The sequence below is a fragment of the Magnolia sinica genome, chromosome 7, assembly GCF_029962835.1.
Source record: "Magnolia sinica isolate HGM2019 chromosome 7, MsV1, whole genome shotgun sequence".
NCBI lineage: Eukaryota > Viridiplantae > Streptophyta > Magnoliopsida > Magnoliales > Magnoliaceae > Magnolia > Magnolia sinica.
This window is the reverse complement of record NC_080579.1, coordinates 13559656-13587207: the sequence shown is the minus strand read 5'-3', so window position 1 is coordinate 13587207 and position 27552 is coordinate 13559656. Positions and strand designations below refer to the sequence as shown.

The 27552-nt window shown below is 40.8% G+C and overlaps 1 protein-coding gene across 1 annotated transcript; it reads right to left on the bottom strand.

Moving 5' to 3' along the window:
• Positions 1 to 671: 671 nt before the first annotated feature.
• LOC131251100 (NADH--cytochrome b5 reductase 1-like) lies at positions 672 to 26101 on the bottom strand. The gene is made up of 9 exons (XM_058251609.1): positions 25750 to 26101; positions 21234 to 21375; positions 20982 to 21072; positions 19937 to 20014; positions 18724 to 18804; positions 17871 to 17960; positions 16942 to 17007; positions 1593 to 1679; positions 672 to 1087 (listed from the first exon to the last, which is right to left on the bottom strand). The coding sequence occupies exons 1-9, from the start codon at positions 25853 to 25855 to the stop codon at positions 995 to 997; spliced, it is 834 nt and encodes a 277-aa protein (XP_058107592.1). The 5' UTR covers positions 25856 to 26101; the 3' UTR covers positions 672 to 994.
• Between the last annotated feature and the right edge of the window lie 1451 nt (positions 26102 to 27552).

Here is a 27552-nt window from a genome sequence, read left to right as displayed (position 1 = left end):
AAGTAGAAAATGCCATTTACATTGTACATCAGAGAACACGTTAGCTTCTAAAGGTTGAAATAAGTAAAGGGGCTAGCTTCCGAGTCGAATAAAGGCCGGACCTGATTCAACTTTGATGTGCCTTGTTGTTGCCTTTCATGTGTGTGCTGCATCCGACCTGTCTAATAGGTTGGCCCCATCACAGCGACCACCTTGTGCAAAAATCATCCATATCCAGTCATTGAGTGGACCGCTCTTGTATTTTTTGTTATTTATTAATGACCATACATAGCTTATATTGGGTGGCCCACTCAATGAGTAGATGAGGCTCATTGAGTGGACCACACCTGTATTTTTTGGAGCCATACATTTATATCGCATGGTTAGAATCATCAAACCAAAGTGCTACTTCAGAATCACAAGCAATACAAAGTGTGACCTATCAAATAGATGGTTCAAGATGATGATTGGACCTATTTTGTTTCCCTGCTCAATCTTGACTGTCCATTTTCCATGCTATTGATCAGATGGTTACGATTATCCGATTGGCATAATTTTTGTAACATGGCTTGTCTCTAATTGTATGAAAGACTGGACAGTCTGAATCGATGATTGGGCATCCCACCTATCACTTAAAAGTTTTGGAGTGGGGATGTTGAAACGGTCCCTAGCATCAGCAAAACTCAATAATATATAATGGGATATCCTAATGGCCCATCACCATCAAAGGTTTGGATACTGAACCATGGGTCCCTTGGGTGCAAAATGGCCCGAGTAAATAGTACACATTCTCAGGTCGACCGCTGTGTAATACGTCATTGGCTAGTAATGTAGTACCTAGCGATGGATTGGAATTTGGAAACTCATGTACTCATTAAAGACAGTACAAACTGGAAACAATGTTATGAAGACGGATCTCTCACTCTCTATTGCACATGCCACCTGATGGTCTCTACTTAGACCCGTCCCCTGTCACCATCTTTTGTTGACCTTCTCTGAAATTTAGCATGCAAGCTCAGAACTGGAACTGCATCTCTTGGGTATAGCCCAGTGCATCAAGGTGAGCAGCCATGGCCTTGTTCATTGGCGGTGGGCCGCACCTCAATATCTGAAAGTCAGAGGACCAAAGCTCAATGCACACTTCATAAGTCTTCAATCACAGATATCATATCACTCGGAAAAAAAAAAAAGGAAGAAGAAAAACTACAAGGATTTTTTTAATCTTTTAATAAGATGGGAAAAGTGCATGAACTTTAGTAGATGCTAAAGGTGTCGATTAGAGTGGCCACATCTTGGAATGATCACAGCCCAAGGAGCATCTTGATTGGATGGTCAGATTATGAGAAAAGTCACCTACATTTTTCATTATTTGGCCATCCAATTAATGGACATTGTAGGTTACTTTGTGTATGACTTTGGATCATCCAATCAATCGAAGGTTTTGGGTAGTTGCCTATAGGCCATTTTAATGGATCACCCAGATCAATGAGCACCATCACTATTGAGCGTTGGTGAAGGACTACACTTTGCCCACAAGCGAAGGTAAACAAATCCAAAACATAGAATTCTCAAATTCTGGAATCTGACCAGAGTTATTCTGTTCCAAAATCTACCTGGATGTCTGGTGCTGGCGCTGGGCAGTGAGTTTGAATCATTTCCTTTGACACGAAGCCTATGCCGCCATTCCATACTTCAGGAGGCTGACAAACAATTTGACCAGTTACATGAGAGAAATGGTGTAAGTTCTTAAGAAGTGGTAAGAGAGCTACCAGTATTGAGTCCATTAGGAGATATCCAATAAACTGAAATGATGCAAAGACATTTTTATTCATTGTAAAATCTGTCTTGATAATTTTTTTAAAATTAAAAAGATAACAAGAAACTCTATTTCTTTTTCTAAGTATTGTATAAGAGATGCAGGATTATTTTGGTTGAGGAAGTTGTTCAACAAGATTGTAAGATTGATGAAAATGCTAGACAAATGGAGGAAAACTATTGCAGTACCTATTTATAAGAATAAAGTAGGATATAGAGTTGTGCATACTATTTTGGGATTAAACTCACGAGTCATACTCTAAAATTTTGGAAAAGAGTAATCGAGCAAAGACCAAGGCATGAGATGAATGTATCAGAAAGTCAGTTTGGCTTCATGACAGAGAGGTCTACCACTGAAGCTATTTTCCTACTCAGACAATTGACAGATAATTACAGGGATGGGAGGAGGATCTCCGCATGGTCTTTATTGACTTGGAGAAAGCTTACAATAGGGTCCCTAGAGAGTTAATCTAGTTGGTGTTGGGAAAAAAGGAGTTCCAAGAGAATATGTTTAGATGATTAAGAGTATGTTTGAAGAAGCGGGAAGGAATGTGAGAACCACTAGGGGAGAGACAAGTGAGTTCCCAACTACTATGGGCTTGCACCAGGGTCGGCATACAGCCGATGCCTTTTCGCATTGGTTATGGACAAGTAGAAAGCATGGTGAGCCGTTACGGGGCTGTTACGGCTATTACGTAATGATAACGGTGGCAACTATTACGCTTTACAAAGTCGTAATAGCTGTGATTGAAAAAAATGACTTGTAATGGCCTCGTAATGGTCCATTATGAGACCGATATATGTTTTTCTTGTAATGGCCTGTACCGTAACGATAACAGTGGCGGCTGTTGTTGCGCAGCACGTCAACAACGCAGTGAACCGAGATCCAATCGTCGGTCTCACCCACAAACGATAAATAAGAAGAAATAGAATCTAGAGAAAGAATCAAAGCATACCAAACAAACCACAAGACAGAATATACGTGGAAAAACCTCAACAAGAGTAAAAAACCACGGGTGCAAACTTCTACTATGAAGAAAAACGAGATTACAAGCAATATACTAACCTCTTCCCCTTGGATGTATAGAAAAAACCCTTTTGCATACACCTTAGAATACTTCCCATTGTTAGACAGCCCACATTCCTTGTATAGAAGATTTTGTATTTATCATCTTACCTTGTGTAGTCGTTGTAAAACTCTATATATTCAACCCTTTAGGGTTGTCTGAAATACAAAAAAACATTCTCCAAATCCGTGTGTTTTCATGGTATCAAAGCCAAGTTTCTGAACCGGCGCTCCTCCTTTGATTCCGGTGGTCCCTCTTCGATTTCCGGCAGTCCACGATTCCAGCAGCCTCCTCCATTGATTCCGGTGGCTCTGTCATCTTCTCTGCAACCTGCCATCATCTCCATCGTACTCCATCAGTGTGCTCGCTGTCAAAAATCATCTCTAGATCCCGCTGTAGTTGCGGCCAGTCTCTACCATCTCCAGATCCGGCGGCCTATACCTGCTGCACGGCCACAAAAACCTCCAGATCCACATCAGATTTGGTCCTGCTCTCCATTAACAATCTTGTTCTGCTCATCAGATTTGGTCCTGCTCGTTGGATCCGGTCCTGCTCGCCAGATCCGATCCCTGCTACACCTGCTACGCTTGCACCTGTTGCGTCCGACCCCTCCTGTTGCGCACGCCCCTGCTGCACTTGCCCTTGCTGTTGTTATTGTTGTTGTTGTTGCTGTTGCGCACGTTTGAATTGCTTATTGCTGTTGCTGTTGTTGTTCTGATCTGATCCGGCTCGTCCCCTACTGCGCTCCCTCCTTTTGCTATTCTGATATGTTGCCATTTGCTGGTTACGGTTTTGATCTGTTGGTGATGATATAAACCCTCTTGCCGATTGTTGTTCTGATTTGTTGCGGTTCTATTGCCTGCCACCAACTCTCCTGCTGCAAGGTACCTTTTTCCTTGGCGTAGTTTATATCTTTTCCTATCTATGGACAAAGACTCTCATACAGAGGCCCCACGATGTAGTTTCGATGGCACCAACTATAATCTATGGGCCATCCACTTTCAAAGTTTTCTCAAGGGTCGTGGTTTGTGGGGACAGATTGATGGATCTGTTCCTGTTCCTGCTTCCACCGATGTCGACAAAATGGCTGATTGGGAAATGAAAAATGGACGGATTATTACCTGGATTCTTGATTTCGTCGATCGATTAATAGTTGTTGGCCTCACGCCACATCGCACTGCTAAGGCTATGTGGGAGCATCTCCAGACAATATATTAACAGAGCAATGCGGCTAGGTTATACCGCATGGAACAAGATCTGGTTCACCTTATTCAGGGTGACAAAAATATTCAATCTTTCTATTCTACAATGGTTACAATTTGGACAGAGATGGCTATGATGGATTCTGACTTCCCAAATGACTTTAAAATATTCCACACAATGCGAGAGAGTGCGCAAGTTAGACAGTTTCTTATGAAACTGCGTCCGGAATTTGAGCATTGCAGAGCTGCTCTCCTGAACTGTAGCCCAACTCTTTTAATGAATTCGGTTATTAATGATTTATTAGCCGAGGAACAACAACTGCAAGTCCTCTCTTAGGGGACATTTCAGGGACCATCTGACCTGGCACTTACTGTATCCACTTCTGCACCAAATCGTGGTTCCACTCCTTTAACTTGTCACGACTGTAACAAAATGGGACATATCGTCGCTTAGTGCAAAGATTGGTGCGCGTATTGTCGAATGACTGGTCATAGTCTTTAGGATTGTTGTTCACGTGTCTATGCATCCTCATTCGGCCGTGGACGTGGTGGTCGAGGTCGTGGCCGTGGTCGTGCTCTTTCTGCTACTTCTGTGCCTACTTCTTCCGAGCATTCTATCAGTGATACTGCATCCACTAGTTCTGTTGAAGGTCTTTCCTCACCTTTAACTCTTGCGATGCTCCAGCAGATCATGCAGGCCCTTTCTGTGGCCGGTATGTCAGGTATAACCGTATCTTCACCATGGTTCTTCGATTCTGGTGCTTCAAATCATATGACTGGTGATGTATCCCATCTTCGCAATATTTGTCCCTACACTGGCAATCAGGCTATTTTTACTGCAGATAGAACTAAACTACCAATTCAATCCGTTGGTTCCTTAACTTTATCTCCTTCTGACCATCGCCAGTTTACCCTTCGTGATGTTTTTCATGTCCCTAAACTCTCCTCAAATTTAATTTCAGTTGGTCAACTTACATCCAATAACTATCTAGTCATATTTCTTCCAAATTGTTGTTTTGTGCAGGATCTGGCAACGGAGAAGGTACTTGGGAAGGGTAGGCGGCATGGATGTTTGTACGTGCAGGACTTTCACTCATCAGTTACTATAGCTCGTTGTTTCTTCTCTCCCTCTTCCTCGGATATTTGTTTGGCAAATAAAATGTGGAAACTCTGACACTTTCACCTGGGTCATCCACATTCCGATCGTTTGATTCAGCTCTTTTCTTCTGGCACGTTAGGAAATATTTCTCTTAATAAAAGTGGTTTGGATTATTCTTGTTCTTCTTATTGCCTTTCAAAAAGTAAGTGTATTCCCTTTCCTCTAAGTACTACAAAATCATCATTTATGTTTAAACTGGTGCATACGGATGTCTGGGGCCCTTCTCCAATTATGTCTCTCTCTGGACTACGATATTATGTTATATTCATTGATGATTTCACCCATTACACCTGGATTTACTTTCTGCACTCTAAGTCACAGGTGTTTGAAAAATTCAAAATATTTCATTCTATGGTGGACACACAATTTTAAGTAAAAATCCAAACTCTTCGCTCTGACTCAGGGGGAGAGTATCTCTCCTCCAATTTTCATACATATCTTCAGGGTCATGGGGCTACTCATCAGACCACCTGTTCTGATACTCCACAATAGAATGAGGTGGCTGAACGCAAAAATCGTCATATTGTTGAAACTACCAATACCTTAATGACAGCTATGAGTGTTCCTCGTTCCTTCTGGGCAGAAGCTATGATGCATTTAGTCTACTTGATTAATCGGTTGCCAACCACAGTTCTGAATAGTAAATCTCCATACTTTGTTCTCACTGGTTCTCTTCTTACATATTCCACATTTCGTGTTTTTAGTTGTGTATGTTATGTTCATTTGGCATCACGTAAACGTAACAAACTTTCCCCAAAATCAGTAAAATGTATGTATTTGGGATTTGGAGAAACTCATAAGAGTTTTCGTTGCTATAACCCGGTCTCTCGTCGTGTACGGGTATCACGACATGTTGTTTTTCTTGAGCATATTGTTTTCCATTCATCTAGCCCTCCTTCGCCCACACCAGACTCTCCTGGTCTTACTATTTTTCCTGACATTCCGGTTGCATCGAGTCCACCTTATTGTCCATTGCAGGTTTATTCACGATGACCATGTACAGATCCATCACCTACTACTCTTCCTATTGTACCTGTAACCGATCCAGATCTTATCTTGGTACGACGTTTCACTCGTGAACATCGACAGCCTGATCGCTTGATATACTCTGTCTGCCATGAATACTACCCTGGATACTGTATCTATTCCTACTTCATATCATCAGGCAGTCAGTCATGATTGTTAGAAGAAGGCTATGGCAGAAGAACTTGCAGCATTGGATGATAACTATACGTGGGACATTGTTACTCGACCTCTTGACCACTAATTAATTGGCAGTAAATGGATTTATTCTGTGAAGCTCAAGTCTGACGGCTCATTGGATTGATACAAAGCTCGGCTTGTCGCTCAAGGATACAAACAGGAACATGAAATTGATTATGATGAGACATTCGCTCCTGTGGCCAAGATGAAAACTGTTCGTACTCTTCTGGCAGTATCATCAGTTCGCTCTTGGCCCCTCACTCAGATGGACGTGAAAAATGTTTTTCTTCATGGAGACCTCCAAGAAACAGTCTATTTGAAACCTCCTCCTGAATCTTTAATCCCTGCCAATAAAGTCTGTCGCCTAAAAAAAGCCTTATACGGTCTCAAACAAGCCCCTCGGGCATGGTTCCAACGTTTTCATGATATTGTTACAGGAGCTAACTTTACTCAAAGTGGTCATGATCCATCATTATTCTTGCGCACCTCTGAGCATGGAATCGTTATTGTTCTCGTATATGTTGATGACCTACTTCTGACTGGTAGTGATAATACTGGCATCTCGGCTTTAAAGGAAATTCTGAAGTCATCCTTCAAGATGAAGGACCTATGTAATTTGACATACTTTCTTAGACTTGAATTTTCGCGTTCTATACGTGGAATCCTGGTCAGCCAGCATAAATATACCAAGGATCTTCTCGCCTTGACCTCCTTAACGGATCAGAAGACAATTCAGACTCCCTTGGAACTTAACGTTCAATATGGCCGTGACGATGATACACTCCTTGCGGATACCACCTTATACCTGCATTTGGTTGGAAGTTTGGTTTACTTAACAATGACTCGTCCTGATATTGCCTACGCGGTCCAAGTTGTCAGCCAATTTGTTTCTGCTCCTCAAACCCTTCATATGACTGCAGTATTGTACATCTTACGGTATCTACGTGGAACTCTGGATCGATCTCTGTTCTTCTCCTCCACGGCTCCTCTGGACCTTCGTGCTTATTCAGATGCTGACTGGGCCGGTTGTACTCTCACACGTAGGTCTACCACTGACTACTGTGTTTTTCTCGACACTTCTCTCATCTCTTGGAAATGTAAGAAGCAAGCCACTATTTCCAAATCAAGCACAGAAGTTGAGTATAGAGCAATGTCAGCAGCTTGTAGTGAAATTATCTGGTTACATGGACTTGTTTCTGACTTGGCGTTCATCTGCAAGATCCTACTCCACTCCATGTAGGTAAGCTGAGTGCCATTCAAATTGCCTCAAATCCGGTTTTTAATGAACGGACAAAGCATATTGAAGTTGACTATCACTTCATCTGCGAGAAGTTTCAGTCTCGGATCATATCGCTACCACATGTCGTATCTCATAATCAGCTTGTCGACATTCTCATGAAGTCCCTCACGTCTGCACGCTACTCATTTCTAGTTAGCAAACTATTATTTGTTGATGACAAGCTTTAGTTTGAGGGGGGATGTTAGACAGCCCACATTCCTTGTATAGAAGATTTTGTATTTATCATCTTACCTTGTATAGTCGTTGTAAAACTCTATATATTCAACCCTTTAGGGTTGTTTGAAATACAGAAAAACATTCTCCAAATCCGTGCGTTTTCACCCATAACCTTAGAATAGCCCTAAGGACCCCTATTTATAGTTTAGGCAACTTCTCTTTCGCACCCTTGCGAAACCGCCTCAAATTTATGCAGTCCGCATCAAATCCACAAACGAATTTGCTAACCTCGACTAGTCGAGCAGGCTCCTCGATTGGTCGAGCGGACCCTCGACTGGTCGAGCAAGGGCCTCACCACGAACCCAAAAAATCATAGCACGCTGGACTTTAAATCGAGCCAGCCCTCGACCGGTCGAGTGGCACTGCACAGATGTGGCTCCACATCTCAACAATCTCCCACTTGGAGACACATCACCATAATCCTTCATCTTCTACATTCAGAGTGCACCACTTCTCCGTCTTCAAGCCTGAAGACCAATCAAAGCTGAACAGAGCTTCAGCTTCTCCCGTGTGACCACCTTAGTCAGCATATCCACAGGATTCTCACTTGTATGAATGTTCTCCAGAGCAATCGATCCATCTTCCAGTAATGAATGTATGAAGTGATATCTGATGTTAATATGCTTGGTCCTTGAATGAAAGGCTGGGTTCTTAGCCAAGTGTATTGCACTCTGACTGTCACTGTATAGCTTGCAATCTGCTTGCTTCTTTCCCAACTCTTATATGAAAACTTACATCCACACCATTTCCTTACACGCTTCTGTAGTTGCAACATATTCCGCTTCCGTTGTACTCATAAATACTATCTTTTGTAACTGAGAGATCCAACTGACTGCAACACTACCCAAAGTAAAGACATATCCTATAGTGCTTCTTCTGCTGTCGATATCTCCTGCCAAATTTAAATCTACGTAGCCTTGTAGCTTGATTTTCGATCCTCCATAACACAACCCTACATCCACAGTACCTACCAGGTAGCTAAGGATCTACTTCGCAGCTTCCCAATGTTTCTTCCCGGGGTTGTTCATGAACCTGCTAACAACTCTCACTGCTTAAGCAATGTCTGGCCTCGTGCTCACCATAGCATACATGAGACTCCCAATAGCTGACGCGTATGGGAGTTTAGCCATGTAATTCCGTTCCTTCTGCGTCTTCACACCTTGCTCCTTAGAAAGCTTGAAGTAATTGGCTAATGGAGAGCTAACCGGCTTAGCACCTCCCATACTGAATCGATCAAGTACCTTAGCTATGTACTCTGCCTGTGACAAAACTAGTTTCTTGTTTTCCCTGTCACGCTTTATCTTCATGCCTAGGATTTATTTTGCAGCTCCTAAATCCTTTATGGCAAATTCTCTAGACAGTTGTCTTTTGAGATATGAGATGTCCTTTATGCTTGATCCGGCCACAAGCATATCATCAACGTACAGAAGAAGAATGATGTACGACGTATCAAACTTCTTCAAATAGCAACAGTAGTCTGCATGACATCTCCTAAAACCGTTTCCCGACATGAAACTGTCGAACTTCTTATACCACTACCTCGGGGCCTGCTTCAGGCCATATAGACTCTTCTTCAGTCTACACACTTTGTTCTCCTTTCCTAGTGCCATGTATCCTGTCAGCTGATGCATGTACATCTCTTCTTCAAGGTCCCCATGAAGCAAGGTTGTCTTAACATCTAGCTGCTCTAGATACAAGTACTCTGTAGCCACTATACTCAAGACCATACGAATCATAAACATTTTCACCACTGGTGAAAATATTTCAGTGAAGTCGATACCTGCCTTTTGTTGGAACCCTTTCATAACCAATCTAGCCTTGTACCATTTCAAACTATCGTGCTCCTCCTTCAGTCTGTAAACTCACTTGTTATGAAGAGCTTTCTTACCATTAGGTAGAGTGACTAGCTCCCATGTACGATTAGAGTCAAGAGAGTCCATCTCATCATCCATGGCCTTCTCTCACTTAACCCGTGTATCTGACTGTAATGCCTCTTCAAAACACTCTGATTCACCATTATCTGTTAGCAGTAGATAATTTAAAGAGGGTGAGTATCGGACCGTGGGTCTCCTCTCCCGAGTAGAACTCCTCACAACCGATGTCTGCGGCTCTGCCTCATTATGCTCTTGTGCATGTTCATCTAGTGGCACTATAACACCCGTGTCCGGTAACTCTTCCAACTCTATGAATTCTTTCTCATCGGCCTTATACATACTGTCCTTATGCATCACTTTTTCACTGAAGACTACGTTTTTGCTTCTGATAATTTTCTTGTTCTATGTATCCCAAAAATGGTAGTCAAAATCATGTTGCCTGTAGCTTATAAACGTGTACCTCTTGGACTTCGCATTCAACTTATTTTTGTGCTCTGCATAAATGTAAACATATGAAGTGCAACTGAACACTTTGAGATGTGCAAGGTTCACTTTTTTCCCAGTCCACGTTTCTTCTGGTAGTCCACCATCCAATGGTGCTGAGAGACTTCTATTGATGAGATATATGACAGTATTCACAGAATCTGTCCAAAACGTTTTGGGCAACTCTACATGTAACCTCATGCTCTGGCATGCTCAAGGATAGTCCTATTAATGCGCTCAGCCACACCGTTTTGTTGTTGTGTCCCTAGATTCATTTTCTGATGTTTGATTACATTTGCTACACAATACTCCTCAGACCTCTTATCACAGTACTCTCCACCATTATCTGATCTGAGACATTTTACTGTTTTACCTATCTCATTTTCTACCATTGCTATCCACTTTTTAAATACATCAAATACATCAGATTTATACTTTAAGAAATAAACCCACAGTTTTCTACTAGCATCATCAATAAAAGAAACAAAAAAACGTGAGTCACCAAGAGATGATACCTATGCTGGTCCTCACACATCAGTATGTACAAGCTCCAACAGATGTGTTTTTGGAGCGCGTCCTATCTTCTTGAAATTTACCCACTTGTGCTTGCCATATATACATTCCTCACAGAATTTCAAGTCAATAGACTTTAGCCTTGGTAGCTTCCCTTTTGACAATAGCACTTTCATCCTCTTCTCACTCATATGTCCCAACCTCTGATGCCATAACTGCCCATTCACTCCAGTTGATGCGATTGCGAGTGAACTATACAATCCTGAAGTCATGTATAAAGTACCTTCCTTCTTGCCTCAAGATATCACCAAGGCACCTTTTGTGATCTTCCAGGAATCACTAGTGAAGGTCGTCACATATCCAATATCGGCCAGCTGTCCCGCTGAGATCAAGTTCCGTTTCAAACTCAGTACATGTCTGACATCCTTCAATTTCAAAGCCATTCTATCTTTCTGACTTATATGAATGTCTCCATTTCCAAAAATACCGCACGACTCATCATCACCCAGGTACTCTCCCGAATTCACCTGAAACATAATCACGCAAAACTTCCTTACACGAAGTGGCATGAAACGAAGCACCTGAGTCTATGACCCAAGATTCATTCCTCGCATCAAGAAACAAAATCAATGCCCCTGTGTCACTCTCCTCAGATAGATTCACTGAATCATTCCCGCCTTTAGAGCTTCCTTCTTATTTCTTTAGCGCCCTGCAATCGCGTTTCATGTGCCCATTCTTCCCGCAATGCCAACACCCATTTTTGTCTTTCAGTCCCTTAAACTTCTTCATCAACTTAGAACGTCCATATTTATTGCCTCCTTTGTTCAGCAATCTTCCTCTTCCTTCAACGTTTAGAGCATTCCCCAAATCCCTTGAAACTCCTGTTGCCCTTCTTCTAAATTCTTCGCTAAGAATTAGACCAGCCACATCATCGAATTTCAGCTTTGTCAACCCTGAAGAATTGCTCATAGTAATCACCAAACAATCCCAACTGTTTGGCAAACTGGACAAAATCAATAACACCCTGACCTCGTCTTAAAAAACAATGCCAATGAATTCCAATTGGCTCGCGACTGTATTGAACTCGTTTAGATGTTCAGCCACGCTCCCACCATCTGACATATTCATGTTGAATAGCTGTTTCATAAAATGAACCTTGTTGGACGCTGAGGGTTTCTCATACATCGTAACTAGGGCTTCCATTAATTCTTTTGTGATTTTCACCTTGGATATATTGAAGGCGACGCTCTTAAACAAAGAGAGTTGGATCGTTCCTAAAGCCTTCCGATCCAATAAAAACCATTCATCATCTATCATCTTTTCTGGTTTCTTCTCTTTTCCTTCTAGAGAAATATAAAGGTCTTTCTGATACAAATAATCCTCCATCTGTATCTTCCAGAAGGCAAAGTTTAAACCATCAAACTTCTCAATTCTAGTCTTCCTTTCTTCCGTCATCGCTCCCACTGGAACTAAACCAATAGCTCTAATACCAGTTGTTGCGCACCACGCCAACAACGCAGTGAACCAAGATCCAATCGCCGGTCTCACCTACAAACGATAAACAAGAATAAATATAATCTAGAGATAGAATCAAAGCATACCAAACAAACCACAAGACAGAATATACGTAGAAAAACCCCAACAAGGGTAAAAAACCACAAGTGTAAACTTCCACTATGAAGAAAAACGAGATTACATGCAATATACCAGCCTCTTCCCCTTGGATGTATAGAAAAAACTCTTTGCATACACCTTAGAATACTTCCCATAACCCTAGAATAGCCCTAGGGACCCCTATTTATAGTTTAGGCAACTTCCCTTTCACACCCTTGTGAAACCGCCTTAAATTTATGCAGTCTGCATCAAATCCACAAACGAATCTGTGTAACCTCGACTGGTCGAGTGGACCCTCGACTAGTCGAGCAAGGGCCTCGACCGCTCAAGCACCACGAACCCAAAAAATCGTAGCACGCTGGACTTTGAGTCAAGCTAGCCCTCGACCAGTCGAGTGGCACTGCACAGATGTGGCTCCACATCTCAACGGTCGTTACAGTCACCACCACCGTTACTGTTACGGAATACGTTGATAACAAGGCATTTGCAGGATGAGAATAAATGGTGTATGTTGTTTGCAAACGACATAGTTTTCATTGATAAGATGAGGCAGGGCGTAAACACAAGCAAGATTTATAGAGGGGTTCTTTACAATGTAAAGGATTTAAAATTAGTTGAACTAAAATAGTATATCGAGTGCAATTTTAGTAACAACAAGAGTGGGAATGAGGAATTACTTAAGATTGCTGATTAAGAAGTTTTCCAAAATGACAAAAAAAAAAATTCAAAAAATTCAAAAATGACTACTTTTTGATATCTTAGGTCGATAATTCATGAGACTGGAGAGATTGAGAAGTTTAGTTGTACATAAAACTCAAGCAGGGTGGAAGAAATGGAGATATGCCAGATATGCCTCTGGAGTCTGGAGTTTTATGTGATTGTCATATACCACTCAAATTGAAAGGAAAACTTTTTAGGATGGCTATAAGACCAACCATGCTTTATGGCACATAATGTTGGGCAATTAAGGAACATGTTCCTAAAATGAGAATGTTGAGATGAGTGGCATGACAAGGATAGAATTAGAAATGAATGACTTCGAGGGAACTTAAAAAGTAACACTAATAGGTAATAAGATGTGAGGCCCGTATCTTATACCGTACCATTCCGTAGGCTTCCGCAGTCCTCCTGATCGAATTATAGCGACCTGCAACGCGTAGATAACATTTGAGCGCATCTCTGAGTCATACCCTGTTAACTGAGTTGGCTCAAACCGAGACTTGTACCCTGCGACCGCGCCGTCGCCGCGGTTCCGATGCCGCGTCTCACGCACCAATGCGATACCAAGGCAAGGCAATGTGGGCCCGCGTTCAGTTCGAAGAAAACGCCGTGCATTTGCAACCCAAGAGAACATATTCCATCAATCATGTCAAGTACATATCCCATCCCCAAGTACAAGCAACCCCTAAAGTCAACTATCTCTCTTACACAACCTATACATGTCAAGTACACCCATCACTGACCATCTCTCTCCCTCTCTTACATCATTTCTCTCTCTCTCTCTCTCTCTCAAACCCATCTCCCAAGCAACACCTATGAGAGGGGTGAACGTCCAAGCTTCCATGGAAAAAGAAGCACTGTATAGCCCACCTTCCTACCACCCAATCCCAACCTCCAAGCTTCATCTCAACCGTTGAAATTTATCCCTTGGAGCTCTAGAACGCATCGGTGGAAGGAGTCCAAGATCTAACAGTGGGTGATCTACCATTGATTTTCAATTCGATGGCCCACTTGTGATGGGACCCAATTTGATGTATGTATTGTAATCATATGAAGGGCCCCCATAGTAGCGGGGTCCCTCCATTTACACCGCCTCTCTCTCTCTCTCTCTCTCTCTCTCTCTCTCTCTCTCTCTCTCTCTCTCTCTCCCCTTTTGTGGCCCACCTTGATGTTGATCCACACCGTCCACCTCAGGACTTGGGGCCCGCCGTGATGTACTGTCCACATCGTCCAATGGTTGCTCGACACTGCCTTCTTAAATATATATATATATATAATAAAATAGTACAAATATTATAATAATATATTATATTATATAAGATATATGATGGTGGCCCACCCACGTGGGACCACCTTGATTGGAAACGGATTGGCTGGAAGTACCTACACCAGCTATGAAGCCGATGTATTCACGTCAGCAGACGATCTGATCACAGACGTGATCCAAACCGTCCGTCCATTTAAATGGTGTGCTACGCGTGTGGACCCCACCATGATGCATGCGTTACATCTCACCGTCCATCATCTGGACGGTGGGCCCCAACAGCGTGGCTGCTATGCTGGAAAGACGTCAGCAAGTTCTGCGGGTCCAGTATGATGTATGTGTTACATCCAAACCGTCCATCCAGACGGTGAGCTCATCTCAAGGCCTGAGACTAAAAATGAGGCAAATCTACGTATCAGGTGGATCACACTGCAGAAATCAGTAGGGATTGAACGTCTGCCATTGAACCTGTCGGGGTCACAAAAGGGGAAAGAGAGAGAGAGAGAGAGAGGCGGTGTAGATGGAGGGACCTCGCCACTATGGGCCCCTCATATGATTACAATACACACATCAAATTGGGTCCCATTACAAGTGGGCCATCGAATTGAAAATCAAAGGTAGATCACCCACCGTTAGATCTTGGACTCCATCCACTGATGCGATCTAGAGCTCCAAGGGATAAATTTCAACGGTTGAGATGAAGCTTGGAGGGTGGGATTGGGTGGTAGAAAGGTGGGCCACACAAAGCTTCTTTCTTCATGGAAGCTTGGACGTCCACCTCTCTCATGGGTGTTGCTTGGGAGATGGGTTTGAGAGAGAGAGAGAGAGAGAGAGAGAGAGAGAGAGGGATGATGAGTGATGGGTGTACTTGACATGTATGGGTTGTGTAAGAGAGATAGTTGACTTTAGGGGTTGCTTGTACTTGGGGATGGGATATGTACTTGACATAGTTGATGTGATTGATGGGACATGTTCTCTTGGGTTAGAAATGCGCGGCGTTTTCCTCGAACTGAACGCAGGCTCACATTTCCTGGCCTAGGTATTGCATCAGCACGCGAGACGCGGCATCAGAACCACGGCGACGACGCGGTCACTAGGGTACAAGTCTCGAGTCGAGCCGACTCAGATTGATAGGGTACGACTCAGGGATGCATGCAAATGCTATCTACGCGTCGCAGGTCGCCGAAATTCGACCAGGAGGACCGCGGAAGCCTATGGAACGATACGGTCTAGGATACGAGCCTCACATAAGATGAGCGAAAGTGAACTTGGATGGTTTGGTCATGTACAGGGGAGACCAAGAACTGCGCCTGCTAGGATGAGATGGTAGAGGTTGAAGCCTCTAAAAGGGCAAAGGGAAGGCCCAGAAGGATGAGGGCAGAGGTAGTAAGAAAAGACCTAATCTACCTATACTCTTAACTGAACTTATGGCCCTGGATAGAGTAGGCATGGCAGAAAAGCATTCACATAGCCAACCCCAAGTAGTTAAGGATTAGATGATGATGACCCTGACGATGAAATGCTAGTTCACCAAAATTTTGTAAATGTGTTGATCCAAAGTGTCGAATCATCAGGCTCATTGTGGACAGAGTCTATGCTGAAAATCATACTCATCAAACTAATCCCAACCATCAATTTGGTAGTTATCTATTGGACAGTTAAAAGCAAAATTGTCAGTGGTCCAAATTAAATGGGCAAAATCAGAAGGCTGAGATTGTAATTCACATGCTAATGCTCCACCAATAGATAGGCACGTGATTCCACCAAGGTTCAAAAATTGTCATCACACACACCTATGATAGCAGGAACTTTCATCCTTAAATGAATAATGAGCAAACCATGTTGAAAAGCACCCATTATATTGAAGATTATGGCTGTTAGTTTCTCCATATAAAAGAATAACAGTTGTAATTTATGTGAGCCAATTTTTTCTTTAATATAATGGAATCGCATTTTGGATCTCATTACCATATTTGGTAAATACACACATGATTTTCCCATGAGTCACATGTTTTACGGTCCACTTTTCTCGATTTTCAATTTCATAACTGCCTTTACTGTTATATAACAGTATACCAATTGGCTATTAGGGTGTCATAACACTATTTTGTAAACCTCTTCGACCACCGTTAGAAGAATGGCATAGCACTAAATATAAGTATAGCCCATGCTCTACTAGCTCTAATGATCAGATGCAGAATTTAGAGGAAATGTGCTATGTTCGCTCTAGAAATTGTTCAGTTCAAAAAACTGTTCATGTGGGCCCACCTATTGGTGATACAAAACATTCATTTGGTGGGCTGCAAGGATATCCCTGTTAAATGGGTGCTCAAATTTAACTGCTAATATCAACTGATTGATGAGATATTGAGGCATGACCCACAAAGGACGGGTCCCACTGGATGAAAGCTACAGAAAGTGGGCTCAGCCTGTAAAATTGCTGGGTCGAAAAAGAAAAGTGATGTCGTTGAATTGAGCATCATATCTTCAAGATTTTAATAGAGAAGCTGTAGAAAATGAGTGATAATGGACCTGATTCAGAACATAGTAGACTTTGAAGCGATCGGGGTAGTTATTAGCAAGGCCATCCAGCTCTTCCTGCACAGAGATGGAACATATTAATCTCATCCATCAGCATTACAACAAGTCTAACTACACATCCACAACAATTACCAAAGGCTCGTCAATCCAAGTATTACAGATACAAGGTTTTCACTTGCATATGATTATAAGACTGTTCTTGAAGGATACAGAGGTATAACTGTTTTATATAAAATTAGAGCATCCATTTGCACCTTGATACCAATGCTTTAAAACCAGGATTGGATCCCACCCGTTTCTGTGGGCAGTCTGTCCAAGCCACCAGTCAAACTGATCAGACCCAGTCAAGCCCATTCCAATCTAGAATCCACTTAACATAAATTTTACTAAAATAAAAGCAAAAACATCCATTACAATAGTGATTGGGGCATTTGTTTTTGGAGTACAGGTCGTGGGCTTATACAATCCTTGTTTTGAGGATATGCACGGTATTGACGGGTCTTCAGTTTCTGCAAGTGCCACCCGACATGCCACAAAAAATCCCATTTTGAAAGCTCCTAGCCATCTAAGCATTGGCTCTTTTCAGTAGATTCATGAATGTGGATTATTGCTGCATTCCTTGCTAACTCTCCATTTGCAATGTCACCAATGGAAGAATTAGGATTGTCCCATCAAAGAGATTTTTAGGCCAGGGTCCATCCACTATGGAGCCCATCAGATCAATGGTCTAGATCACGTAACAATGGGCCCCACATGAACAACCTAGGGATGGTAAGATAAGATACATATCCTGAGGTTGAGGGTAACCTACATCAACTCATGGCTACTACTCTCCTGACAGAGACACATCACAGTTTCTAATTTCCCGAACCCCAATTACCAAAAGAAAAAGGAAAACCCGGAGAGTAAAGAACAATTACCTTCAGAAGAATGTCCTCGAATGTGACATTGGCGTAAATGAGGTGCACCTTTGTCTTGTCTTTTGGGTTCTCCAAGATGGCTCGAGCAACCTAATGCAAAGCCAAGAATGGGAATAAAGATAAGCACTAACATCAAAATCACATCGAAGAATAGAAGATATGCAGCAAAACAAATGTACTTGAACATAGACAAAAAGGGCAATCCTGCAATTTTGGTTTCAAAATATGTGGTTTTAGATATCATCTGTTACGTATCATACCACCCGTTGCCTTGTTGGTATTTTTGCATCCTAGCAATACAGTGGCTTACTGAATGTATCGCTGGTACGGAATACTAAAATTTATCAAAATTTGGAATGATATAGATAGTATGCAGTGTGTAGCGCCTGACAGAGTGACAAATATCACCGAGATTCTGAATATCTCGCGACATTGTCATGGAAAATTAGTGAGATGATATCATCACTAAAATATCACAAGATTTTCAAAACGTTGGCAGTTTCAATTTTTGCAACTTTATCGCAGAATATCCCAATATTAACATCAACATTATTTAAAGTTTTAACTAACTCATTAATATTTGTGTATTTAAAATTTTAAAAATATTATAAATTTACGCGAATATTTTTAATTTTTTGTAGAGAGATTTTCCCGAGAAAAACCTCAAAATTTGAAAATCTCCCAAGAAATTCAAGTGCTGAGAAATTGCCAAGAATGAGATTTGTCACCAAGGCTCCCGGTATGTATATATATGTATCAGTTTTTTAAGCCGCCCGATAGGTGCTGCATACCAACTCCTTTAGACCATGCTAACATACCAGATGTGGATCTTTGAAAGTCACCATTCACTTACTTGGAACATTGGAGTAATGCCGGATCCTCCAGCAAGCATCCCAAATGCTTTGACTTGGTTAGCTTGATATTTGAAACGCCCCTACAAGCACCATGAAATTGAATGTAAGGAAGCAACTGACAAAACGAAAAGGGAAAAAATTAAAAACAAAAAAAAAAAAAACAAAAAAAAAAAAAAAAAAAAAAAAAAAAAAAAAAATTTAAAATAAAATAAAATAATTTTTAAAAAAAGGACTGAAAACTCTCAGAGAATATTTTCCATGGTTAGAGAGTGACAGAAACCTTGCCCTCGACAAATACCTGTACTATCATTTTGGAAGAATAAGCCAAACAGTAAGAAGCAAGCCTTTTTATAGTTTACCAGAGTTGCTCCTAAATCCACATGCACATAAATGGATTGGATTCCACATGAAGACACATACAGGAATTATCCAAGCTACTCACCAGGGGGCCCCACTTTGTAGATGATGGACCAGAAATCAGATGGGCCTAATAATCAAGAGCGCTGAATGTGTACATTGAATGCGTGGACTGTAACAAAATATCATAAAAGATCTACATAACCCAAAAGATAATAAAATAGTGAAGTACATTTTTTATTTGAACGGTAGACTTTATTGAAGTACTTTCAGTAACAAGAACAGGAAGCAAAATAAAAGCACTTCCCTCCAGCAGGAGCACACTTCTAAAGAACTTTAAAGTTAATTTGTAGATGCTTTTTCAGTTAATTTCTTGGTCTCTTATTGACAGTATTCCTTCTCCTAAATCCATGTTCTTAAATAATAGAAAAAGAGAAAACAGAATTTAGTTTCCCAACTATAGCCACATATAGGCAAGAAAATCTCCATAGAAATATTCCCATGACCTTATCTAAAACTATCAGAGGTTGAATTCCAAAATGTTTACACTGATTTCACCTCGCTATTGGATATCTGTCCAGGTCATTTACTGAAAAGGTTCCATGTCTTATACTAGGACAAAAACACATCAATTTTGCATTCTATTACATCTTTGGTTCATGCTCAACCAGACCAATAAAAAAATATTAAATGAAAATGGAGATGGTAGTGCTTGCGCCTTGGAGCCACCTCCTTCATTTGGGCATTTAACAACATTCTCCTTGAAATATATTCCTGTATCTTTGATATAGAGGAGCCTAGAAACACAACCATAGGCAATTAACACAATACATCTTGAAAAGGAAAGAAATATACCTTAGGTCCCTTTACAGACAAGTAATCACCAACACGAATCTCACGGAAATGGTGGGACATTCTTCCTTGCAGATACATCTTCATTTTGGCAAAAATCATAGAAAATAAGCAAGTTAGACAGAATATAAAATGCACAGGTTTTCAGTTTGTAAAAGTGGGGTCCATGTTCAATTATCCAGCATGTTGATCTGATGGGCCATCCAACCTATTGATAAGGTCACATAGACCTGGATGAAGGGAAAAAAAAAAACAAAAACAAATATCTGCTTGATCCAAAACTTTTGTGGCCCACAAGAAGTTTTTAATGGTCAATCACCACTGTTTCCTGTAGTGTGGTCCACCTGAGATTTGGATCTCCATTTTTGGGCTCATGCCCTAAAACTGAGCTGGCAAATGGATGGACGGCATGGAATATAATATGTACATCAAGGTGGACACCATGGTCAGGGCCTCACCCAACATGGTGCAGTCCTGACCGTGGGTTCCAAAAATTGAAGGAAAATGGCCCATAAAGCTCCAAGATTGGAAGTACAAACCATCCATTCTTTGGCTTTTTCAGTTGAATGTGGACCAGTGATGTACTTCTTTTCTTAACTATCTATTTTGAAAATACCAAGGGTTAGGTTGATCCAATCAGGTAGATACAAGGTATTATGTAATGGTAATGGTGGCCGTAATGGCCACCACTGTTACCATTAGGATATGGGCCATGACAACCGTTATGGTCTCAATTTTATTTTTGTAAAAAAAAAAAAAAACCCTGCATTCGCACTGTAACAAGGGCTGATACGGATTGCTTCTTCTATAACGGTCGTTATGGTCATTACGACCCCATAACGCATAACGGTGGCCACCGTTACCATTACGTTATGATTGTTACATAAACGTATTTGCATACCATGGGTAGATATTTGGGGCCCCACAGATTTGGATCTCTAAACCATGGCCCACACTTATACAAACTAAGAAACATGAGGATATACTGCATATCATGAGGTTGAGAATCATGTAACTCCACGAGAAGCATATGACTGAGAATACCGACCTTTATAACAAGTTCAAAATATCCAACATCCGAATCTAGAGTAGTTGGTGTATAGGGTTTAATAACTTCTTCGCCAACACTATCCTTTCCCCTATCCAAGCAGATAGTAGAAGTTTTAGGAATGATAAACATCAATTCCAAAAATTCAAGCCTTCACCAAATATATATCCAAAAAAAAAAGAGAGAGAGAGAGAGAATTCAAATTCAAATTCAAATTACAAGCATAGAAAACACTGTGTGGAAGAATCTAACCTGCAACTTATATGTTGACCGATTGGAAGACCCAAGACCGAAGTAGGTGTAGGAAGGGCAAATCGAAACTTAGCCACATTATGACTGAGTTGCGTACGCTTCACGAGTTTGAAATCTTTGAAGTTTTCAGGATCCAAACAGCCTATACGCATCATTTTTATGTGAATCAATGCATAATCATATATAACTTATCATTGTTGAATCAATGACCCAAATGCAAATTCACTTATGGATAGAAAATTCATCTTTAATTTCAAATTTTAAAAGGAAGCAATTTACACCCCAGTTTTTAATGCGTACTCCCACTTTTCTACTTTTGGGAATTAGAAGTCTATTTTTTTGTACTACTCTAGAACCAAGGTAGAAAAGAAAAAAGAAAAAAGAAAAAAAGGAGGGGTTGTATGCAGCAAAAGGAGTGTAAGTGCGCTGGCGCGTACACACACACACACACATAAAAGAAAAAAGAATCAAAGGATGCATGATTGTAGAGGGGACAACCAACTATTAATAGAACACTAAAACCCAAGATCACCAGGGAAAAAAAAAAAAAAAGAAAAGAAAGAGAAAAATAATACACACACACACACACACACACACACACACACATGAACATCTTTTGAGATTGAAAGAGACTCCAACAATCATTACAAATTTCAAGAACAATATTCTCAATGTCCAAAGAATAGAATGTTGCAAAATCAAAGGTGTGAACAATGCAAAGTTTTCAGGACTTAAAATTGTCATTCTTTGATTTTGGATTTCGTGCTGCATTTGCAAGGTTTGCATGAACACCACTTTCTTTTATGATAAAGCTTCTCTTTAGCTTGATAAAAAGACTACCATGAAATCATTAGAAGGTAAAAGACCCATACTTGAGGAAACTAAAAGAAAAGAAAATGTAATATCTTTTACATAATGACCATGGCTTTAAACTCCAGGTCTCAAAGTGTAACTCACTCAAAGGCCGAAACCAGTACAACTTCGCCTGACTCATTTGTGCTTCTGACTCATTCTAGTTTCGGCGTGTGATTGCCCAATGACTCGTTTCATTCTTCACCAAAACCGTGTTGCATATCACCTTTTCTAATCCATAAAATAACTATTGCAAATGAAAATTGCAATTACTGAATTTTTCAAGACCAAAGGGAAAAAAGAAATTGTAAAAGGAAAAGGAAGAATTATGCCACTTCATTTTCAGGATAAACATAACCCTTTTGCAATACGCTAGAACTAACTACCATCAAAATTCCCTCCTATGATTTCCAATCACTGCTTTATTCACTCATCCTTACTTCTTTACTAAAATGCCTCTTTACCACGTCAATAGCCTAATTAAATCGTAATATGACATTTAACTAGTGGGGCCCAACCCAACACGTCATAAATTACTTAGATATTGCTTATGTGTCATACAAGTAATTCAAATTAAACGGTCCAAATTAATTATACTAGTTTAGATCTATCATGAACCAAAAAACACTTCCATTTGATTATTTGACTACAAGATTAGTGGAAATTTATTGAACAGTGCAAAAAAAAGATAGCTAAGCATCTTATTTCAACAAACCAGTGTCCACGAATAAGAGATTACGGTTGTGCAACCAGTCTAATTTTTGAATTATAACTTTGAGAAAATGGGTTCCAAAATTTAGACGGTTTGGTTTAAGTTGATATATGCCTACTGAATAATATCTAAATGCATTTGTATCAAGCGTCATGCGCAACCTGAGTATCAATTAATTCCCCCTTTTCTGGAGACCGCAATTGTCTCAGCTAGAAGTCTATAACACCTATTTTACGCACCACATGTAACACCCAAGCTATTTAGAGCACACAATGTTGTATATGTCGAATCCACTCTATCCACAGGTAAAAAAAACTTACATGTACCGTACATACAAAAGATCAGCCCAATAAAAACTTCGGATGGCCCCTAACTAGAGCTGGGCATCGAGTCGAGTCAAACCGAGTTAGGGCTGACCCAATTTGATCCGGTTTTGAAATAGACCTGACTTGAACTCAAACTGACTCGGTACTGAGTCCAGCATGCCTGACCCAATCCAAGTCCGGGTCTGGCCTAAACTAATCCGGACCGAGTCCGACCCGGTCACAAGTACCAAGTCGGGTCGGGTGCAGCGGGTATCCATGAGCTGAAATCACAACTCAAAACCTAGGTGCGCTTGCCAAAATTGCAGCCTGTCCATCAGCTACACGGCATCTCAAATCTGAAACGTCAAATCTAAGTTTTATATGTGTGTGTGTGCGTGTGTACGAGTCGAGTCAGTACCGAGTTGGATTTCGGGTCGAGTCGAGTCGAGTTATTGGGTGACCCGAACTCTACTCGGTTTGAGTTCGGATTGGACGAAGTCGACTCGGTTCAGATCGACTCACCCACTCGCTTCAGATCAAGTCGGGTCTGAACGAGTCAGACAAGTTGAGTCGTCCCGTGCCCAACTCTAGCCCTAACAATGGAACAATGTAAAATTGTGCATAAAACCTCTTAAGTTCTCATGGTGTGGCCTGCCTTAGCTTTGGATTAGGCCGATTTTTGTATCTTAGCTTCAACTTTGTGAGCCATACCTGATGAACAGATTTGATGAAAAATATATTGCATGGTGGCCCCAAATACTAATCGATGGTTGGCATAAAATCCCCACTTTTTCCTATGGTGGGACCCACCTAAGTTGTCTACCTGACTGATTTTAGGCCCTTGGAGCCAACATTGAGGAACACACTTGATGGATGGAGTGGATTTCACATAGGCAACATGGTGAGCCCACAAAGAGCAATCTGGCCAGACACTCCGGATCGAACAAGTAAGATGGAGTCACCATTCTTTGACCATGGTTCATGGTCAATCCATGTTCGAGTTGAACCTGCTAATGGTATGGATTATTGAACCATGGAGCCCACTTGTCAGAACCAAATCAGCATACTATGCAAATGCTCGAGTTGGTGGATCCTGTAATTCATCCCGAGTCATTCTAAGTCACCATCCTAACCCAACCGATTGATTTGTCTACCCAATTCAGTCCTCGACTTGGATTGTGTGCCTGAAGATAGGCCTAGTCCATGACAACCATAAATGGTTGTAGGCCCACTTCAAGCCTCAGTTAAGAACTTATCACGCATGGGCATACCTCCAACTCATTTATTTGTTGGGCCTACCATGTAAAACAAGGCCCAGAACGCATATCATGCGTCCCGCCTGCATCATATGTGACAATACAAACTGTTTTGTAGGCCCACCATGGATGGGCCATAGAGAGATGCTAAGTACCACATGTCGTCGTCAATCACAAAACTCAAATATACCACATGCTTGTGGGATCTAGAATCGCTAGACAATAGGTCTATCTTCCGCTGTAACTCTAATGTGGGACGCACCTTAGATGCATCACCAGTGTGGGCTGCACAGCCAAGGACTGTCAAATCATTCCACCTGATTCTTGGCAACTGAAAATAAATGAATTAACCTACTGGATATTCCTAACCATCCAATCAATAGGATGCCAAAAAAATGGATGGTTGAGATCGAGCAAATGAAAATGCACACAATCATCAACTTGAAACATCTATTTGATAGACCCCGCCATGGATTGCTTATGTTTCTAAAGAAACACTTTGAATCCATGCTGTTAACCATCAAACCTATGGATTGGAAAAGGGAGGGATGGTTATGACCAAAATGACCAGAGTCGAAGGGTTGGGATCAGTCAACCAGTGAGATTTTTGCACCATAGCCTCCCAATAGGGGTAATGTAGTGAAAAACAGTTCAGATCATTGATTGAATTATACCATGCATCCAAAGCAACTAGTTGAATCATAAGCCTATGAATTATGATACAACTAATTGTATTAGATTCTTTCCCTGTAAAATAAAATAAAAATATTCAAATGTTCAAAAAGTGGGCCACACCATAAAAATCGCCTGGGCTGAGAACTAGGATGGTCCCACACATCAGATGGCTACACCTTCGAAATCAATGAACGCCGATGGCCTGACATTATGTACTGGTGTGGCCCACCTAATGAGTGGATTAGTTGGAATTTCGGCCCAAGTGATCTTTCCCATGATGACCACCTTTCTAATGTATTATTTCACATTCCATGCTTCAATAACTGCCACCATGTCACTTGTGTAGAACACCCAAGCTGTTTTAAAAGGTGGGCCACACCATAAAGATTACCGGCGACAGAAACCAGGATGGCCCACAGGCCACAAGAAACAGCTGATGATATGACATAATGTATGGCTGTGGCCGTCTGAATGGTCTAATTTTCGTCCCAAGTGATTTTACAGTGCGGCCCACCTTTTTGACGGCTCAGATGTTCTACACAAGGGACACATTGGTAGGAAAGAAAGCATTGGATGTGAACATTTCTCATGACGAGATATAGAAAATCATAATTCAAATTTCAACAAATATAATCAAACCCATGAATCCAAACACTAGAAATACTACATTTCAAGGAATTAAACCCAAAAAAAAAAAAAAATCAAATATCTCATACCCTTTCGTTTCTTGGTTAGATGGAGATAAGCTGCAACTACAGTGATGGCGGCGACAGCTACAATAAGACCCAAAATCTTAAGATTGGGGGTCTGTAACAACTCCATTTGGTAATCGAAACAGACCCAAAATGTATTGAAGAATGAGAATTTAAAGGGGATTTCCAAACTCCCTAAAATCTCTCTTCTCCTCTTTTAGCTTCTTCTTCTTCTTCCACTTCTTCTGATGCCAAAAGGCTAAAATAGAAGAAAAGAAGGAAGGTTGGAAGCAAGGGATCTGGTCTACCTACCACCCATCATCTATGGTGGGCCATTCTGCTCTGAAGGTCTGCTTGGAAATTGGAGATGATATCTAGATGGCAGATATCAATGTGCAAATTTACGAGACTACCCCTCAATGGGGGTGTTTGGATGTGCCTATAAGGATAAAACAGAAAACAAACAAAAAGGCAGGTAGCCCGCGGATTACTGAAGTGAAGTCGTAGCCCGCATGTGGGACATCGCGAGGGACGTGGATCAGGTGTGTTGCCCACACTGCCTCAGCAGCGGTGTGTGTGATGTTTTGAGCGCTGTGGGACCCACGATGATGAATGTGTTTTATATCCTTCATCCATTTTGCCACCTCATTTCAGGGCGGGATGTAAAAAATGAAGAGATATAAAGCTCAAGTGGACCACACCATGGAAAACAGTGTAATTAAATGCCCACCATTCAAAACTTCTTAGGGCCTCAAAGGTTTCGGATCAAGATGATATTTGTGTTTTTCCTTCATTTAAGTCTGTATCAACTGATCAATATGTTGGATGGTAAATAAACATTGCAATAAATCCTCAAAAGCTGTTAATGATAGGCATACGATGGTTTCATGCCGTATGGTCTACACTTTAGTTAATAAGGCTGCAAAACAGAAAATATATATATATATATATATATATATATATATATATATATATATATATATATATATATATATATACACACACACACACACACACGGAACCAAGACAACTTCATATACGTTCCAGCACTAGACCCACACGAGGAAGTGGCCTCTCCATAGATAACACATGGAAGGTTTAATCTTTCTATATAGGTATCCTAGAAATGGATTGTAATATAAACACTTTTATCATTAGGTGACAGTGATGTTGATAGATGGTATGGATATAATTTATTTTGACATTCAGGCTCGCAAATCATGGTGATTTAGGGTAGTTAGTAGTTGGGTTGGTTACTTTAATTAGAATATGCTTGAATCCAAAATAGAAATATATCACAATTCTATAGAATATATAAAGTAATTTGATTATGATTACTTAATCAACTTTAACATTTCAAACCAGTATACATGTGTAATATTTGATAGAATAATTGACAAAATTTTAAGCTTCAGTTAAGCCATTAGTATAGAATCATAGACGAGCCACTCCACAACATTTTTAACTGTCAATTTACTTGGCTAATAGTTGGATAATTTGAATCGTTGTATTAATGTAATTTTAATGCTGTAGCCATAATTTGATTGCTTTGGGATGTTATTAGTGTGCCACATATACAATAAATTAGCAACTTAGTAGTGCCTTTGTTTTTTTTTTATTTATTTATTTATTTTTATTTGTTAGCTTGTTAGTACACCCCACTGTAAGTTCACACTTTAATGTTAGCCACCCCCACCGGGGATTGATACCAAGACCTCAATGTTGAAATGAAGTATCTTTCACCCAATCTACCACTTGAGCTCTGGATCAAGGTGTAGTAGCAACTTTGTTACACACAAAACTTTCTCGTCCTTGAAAATCAGCTAA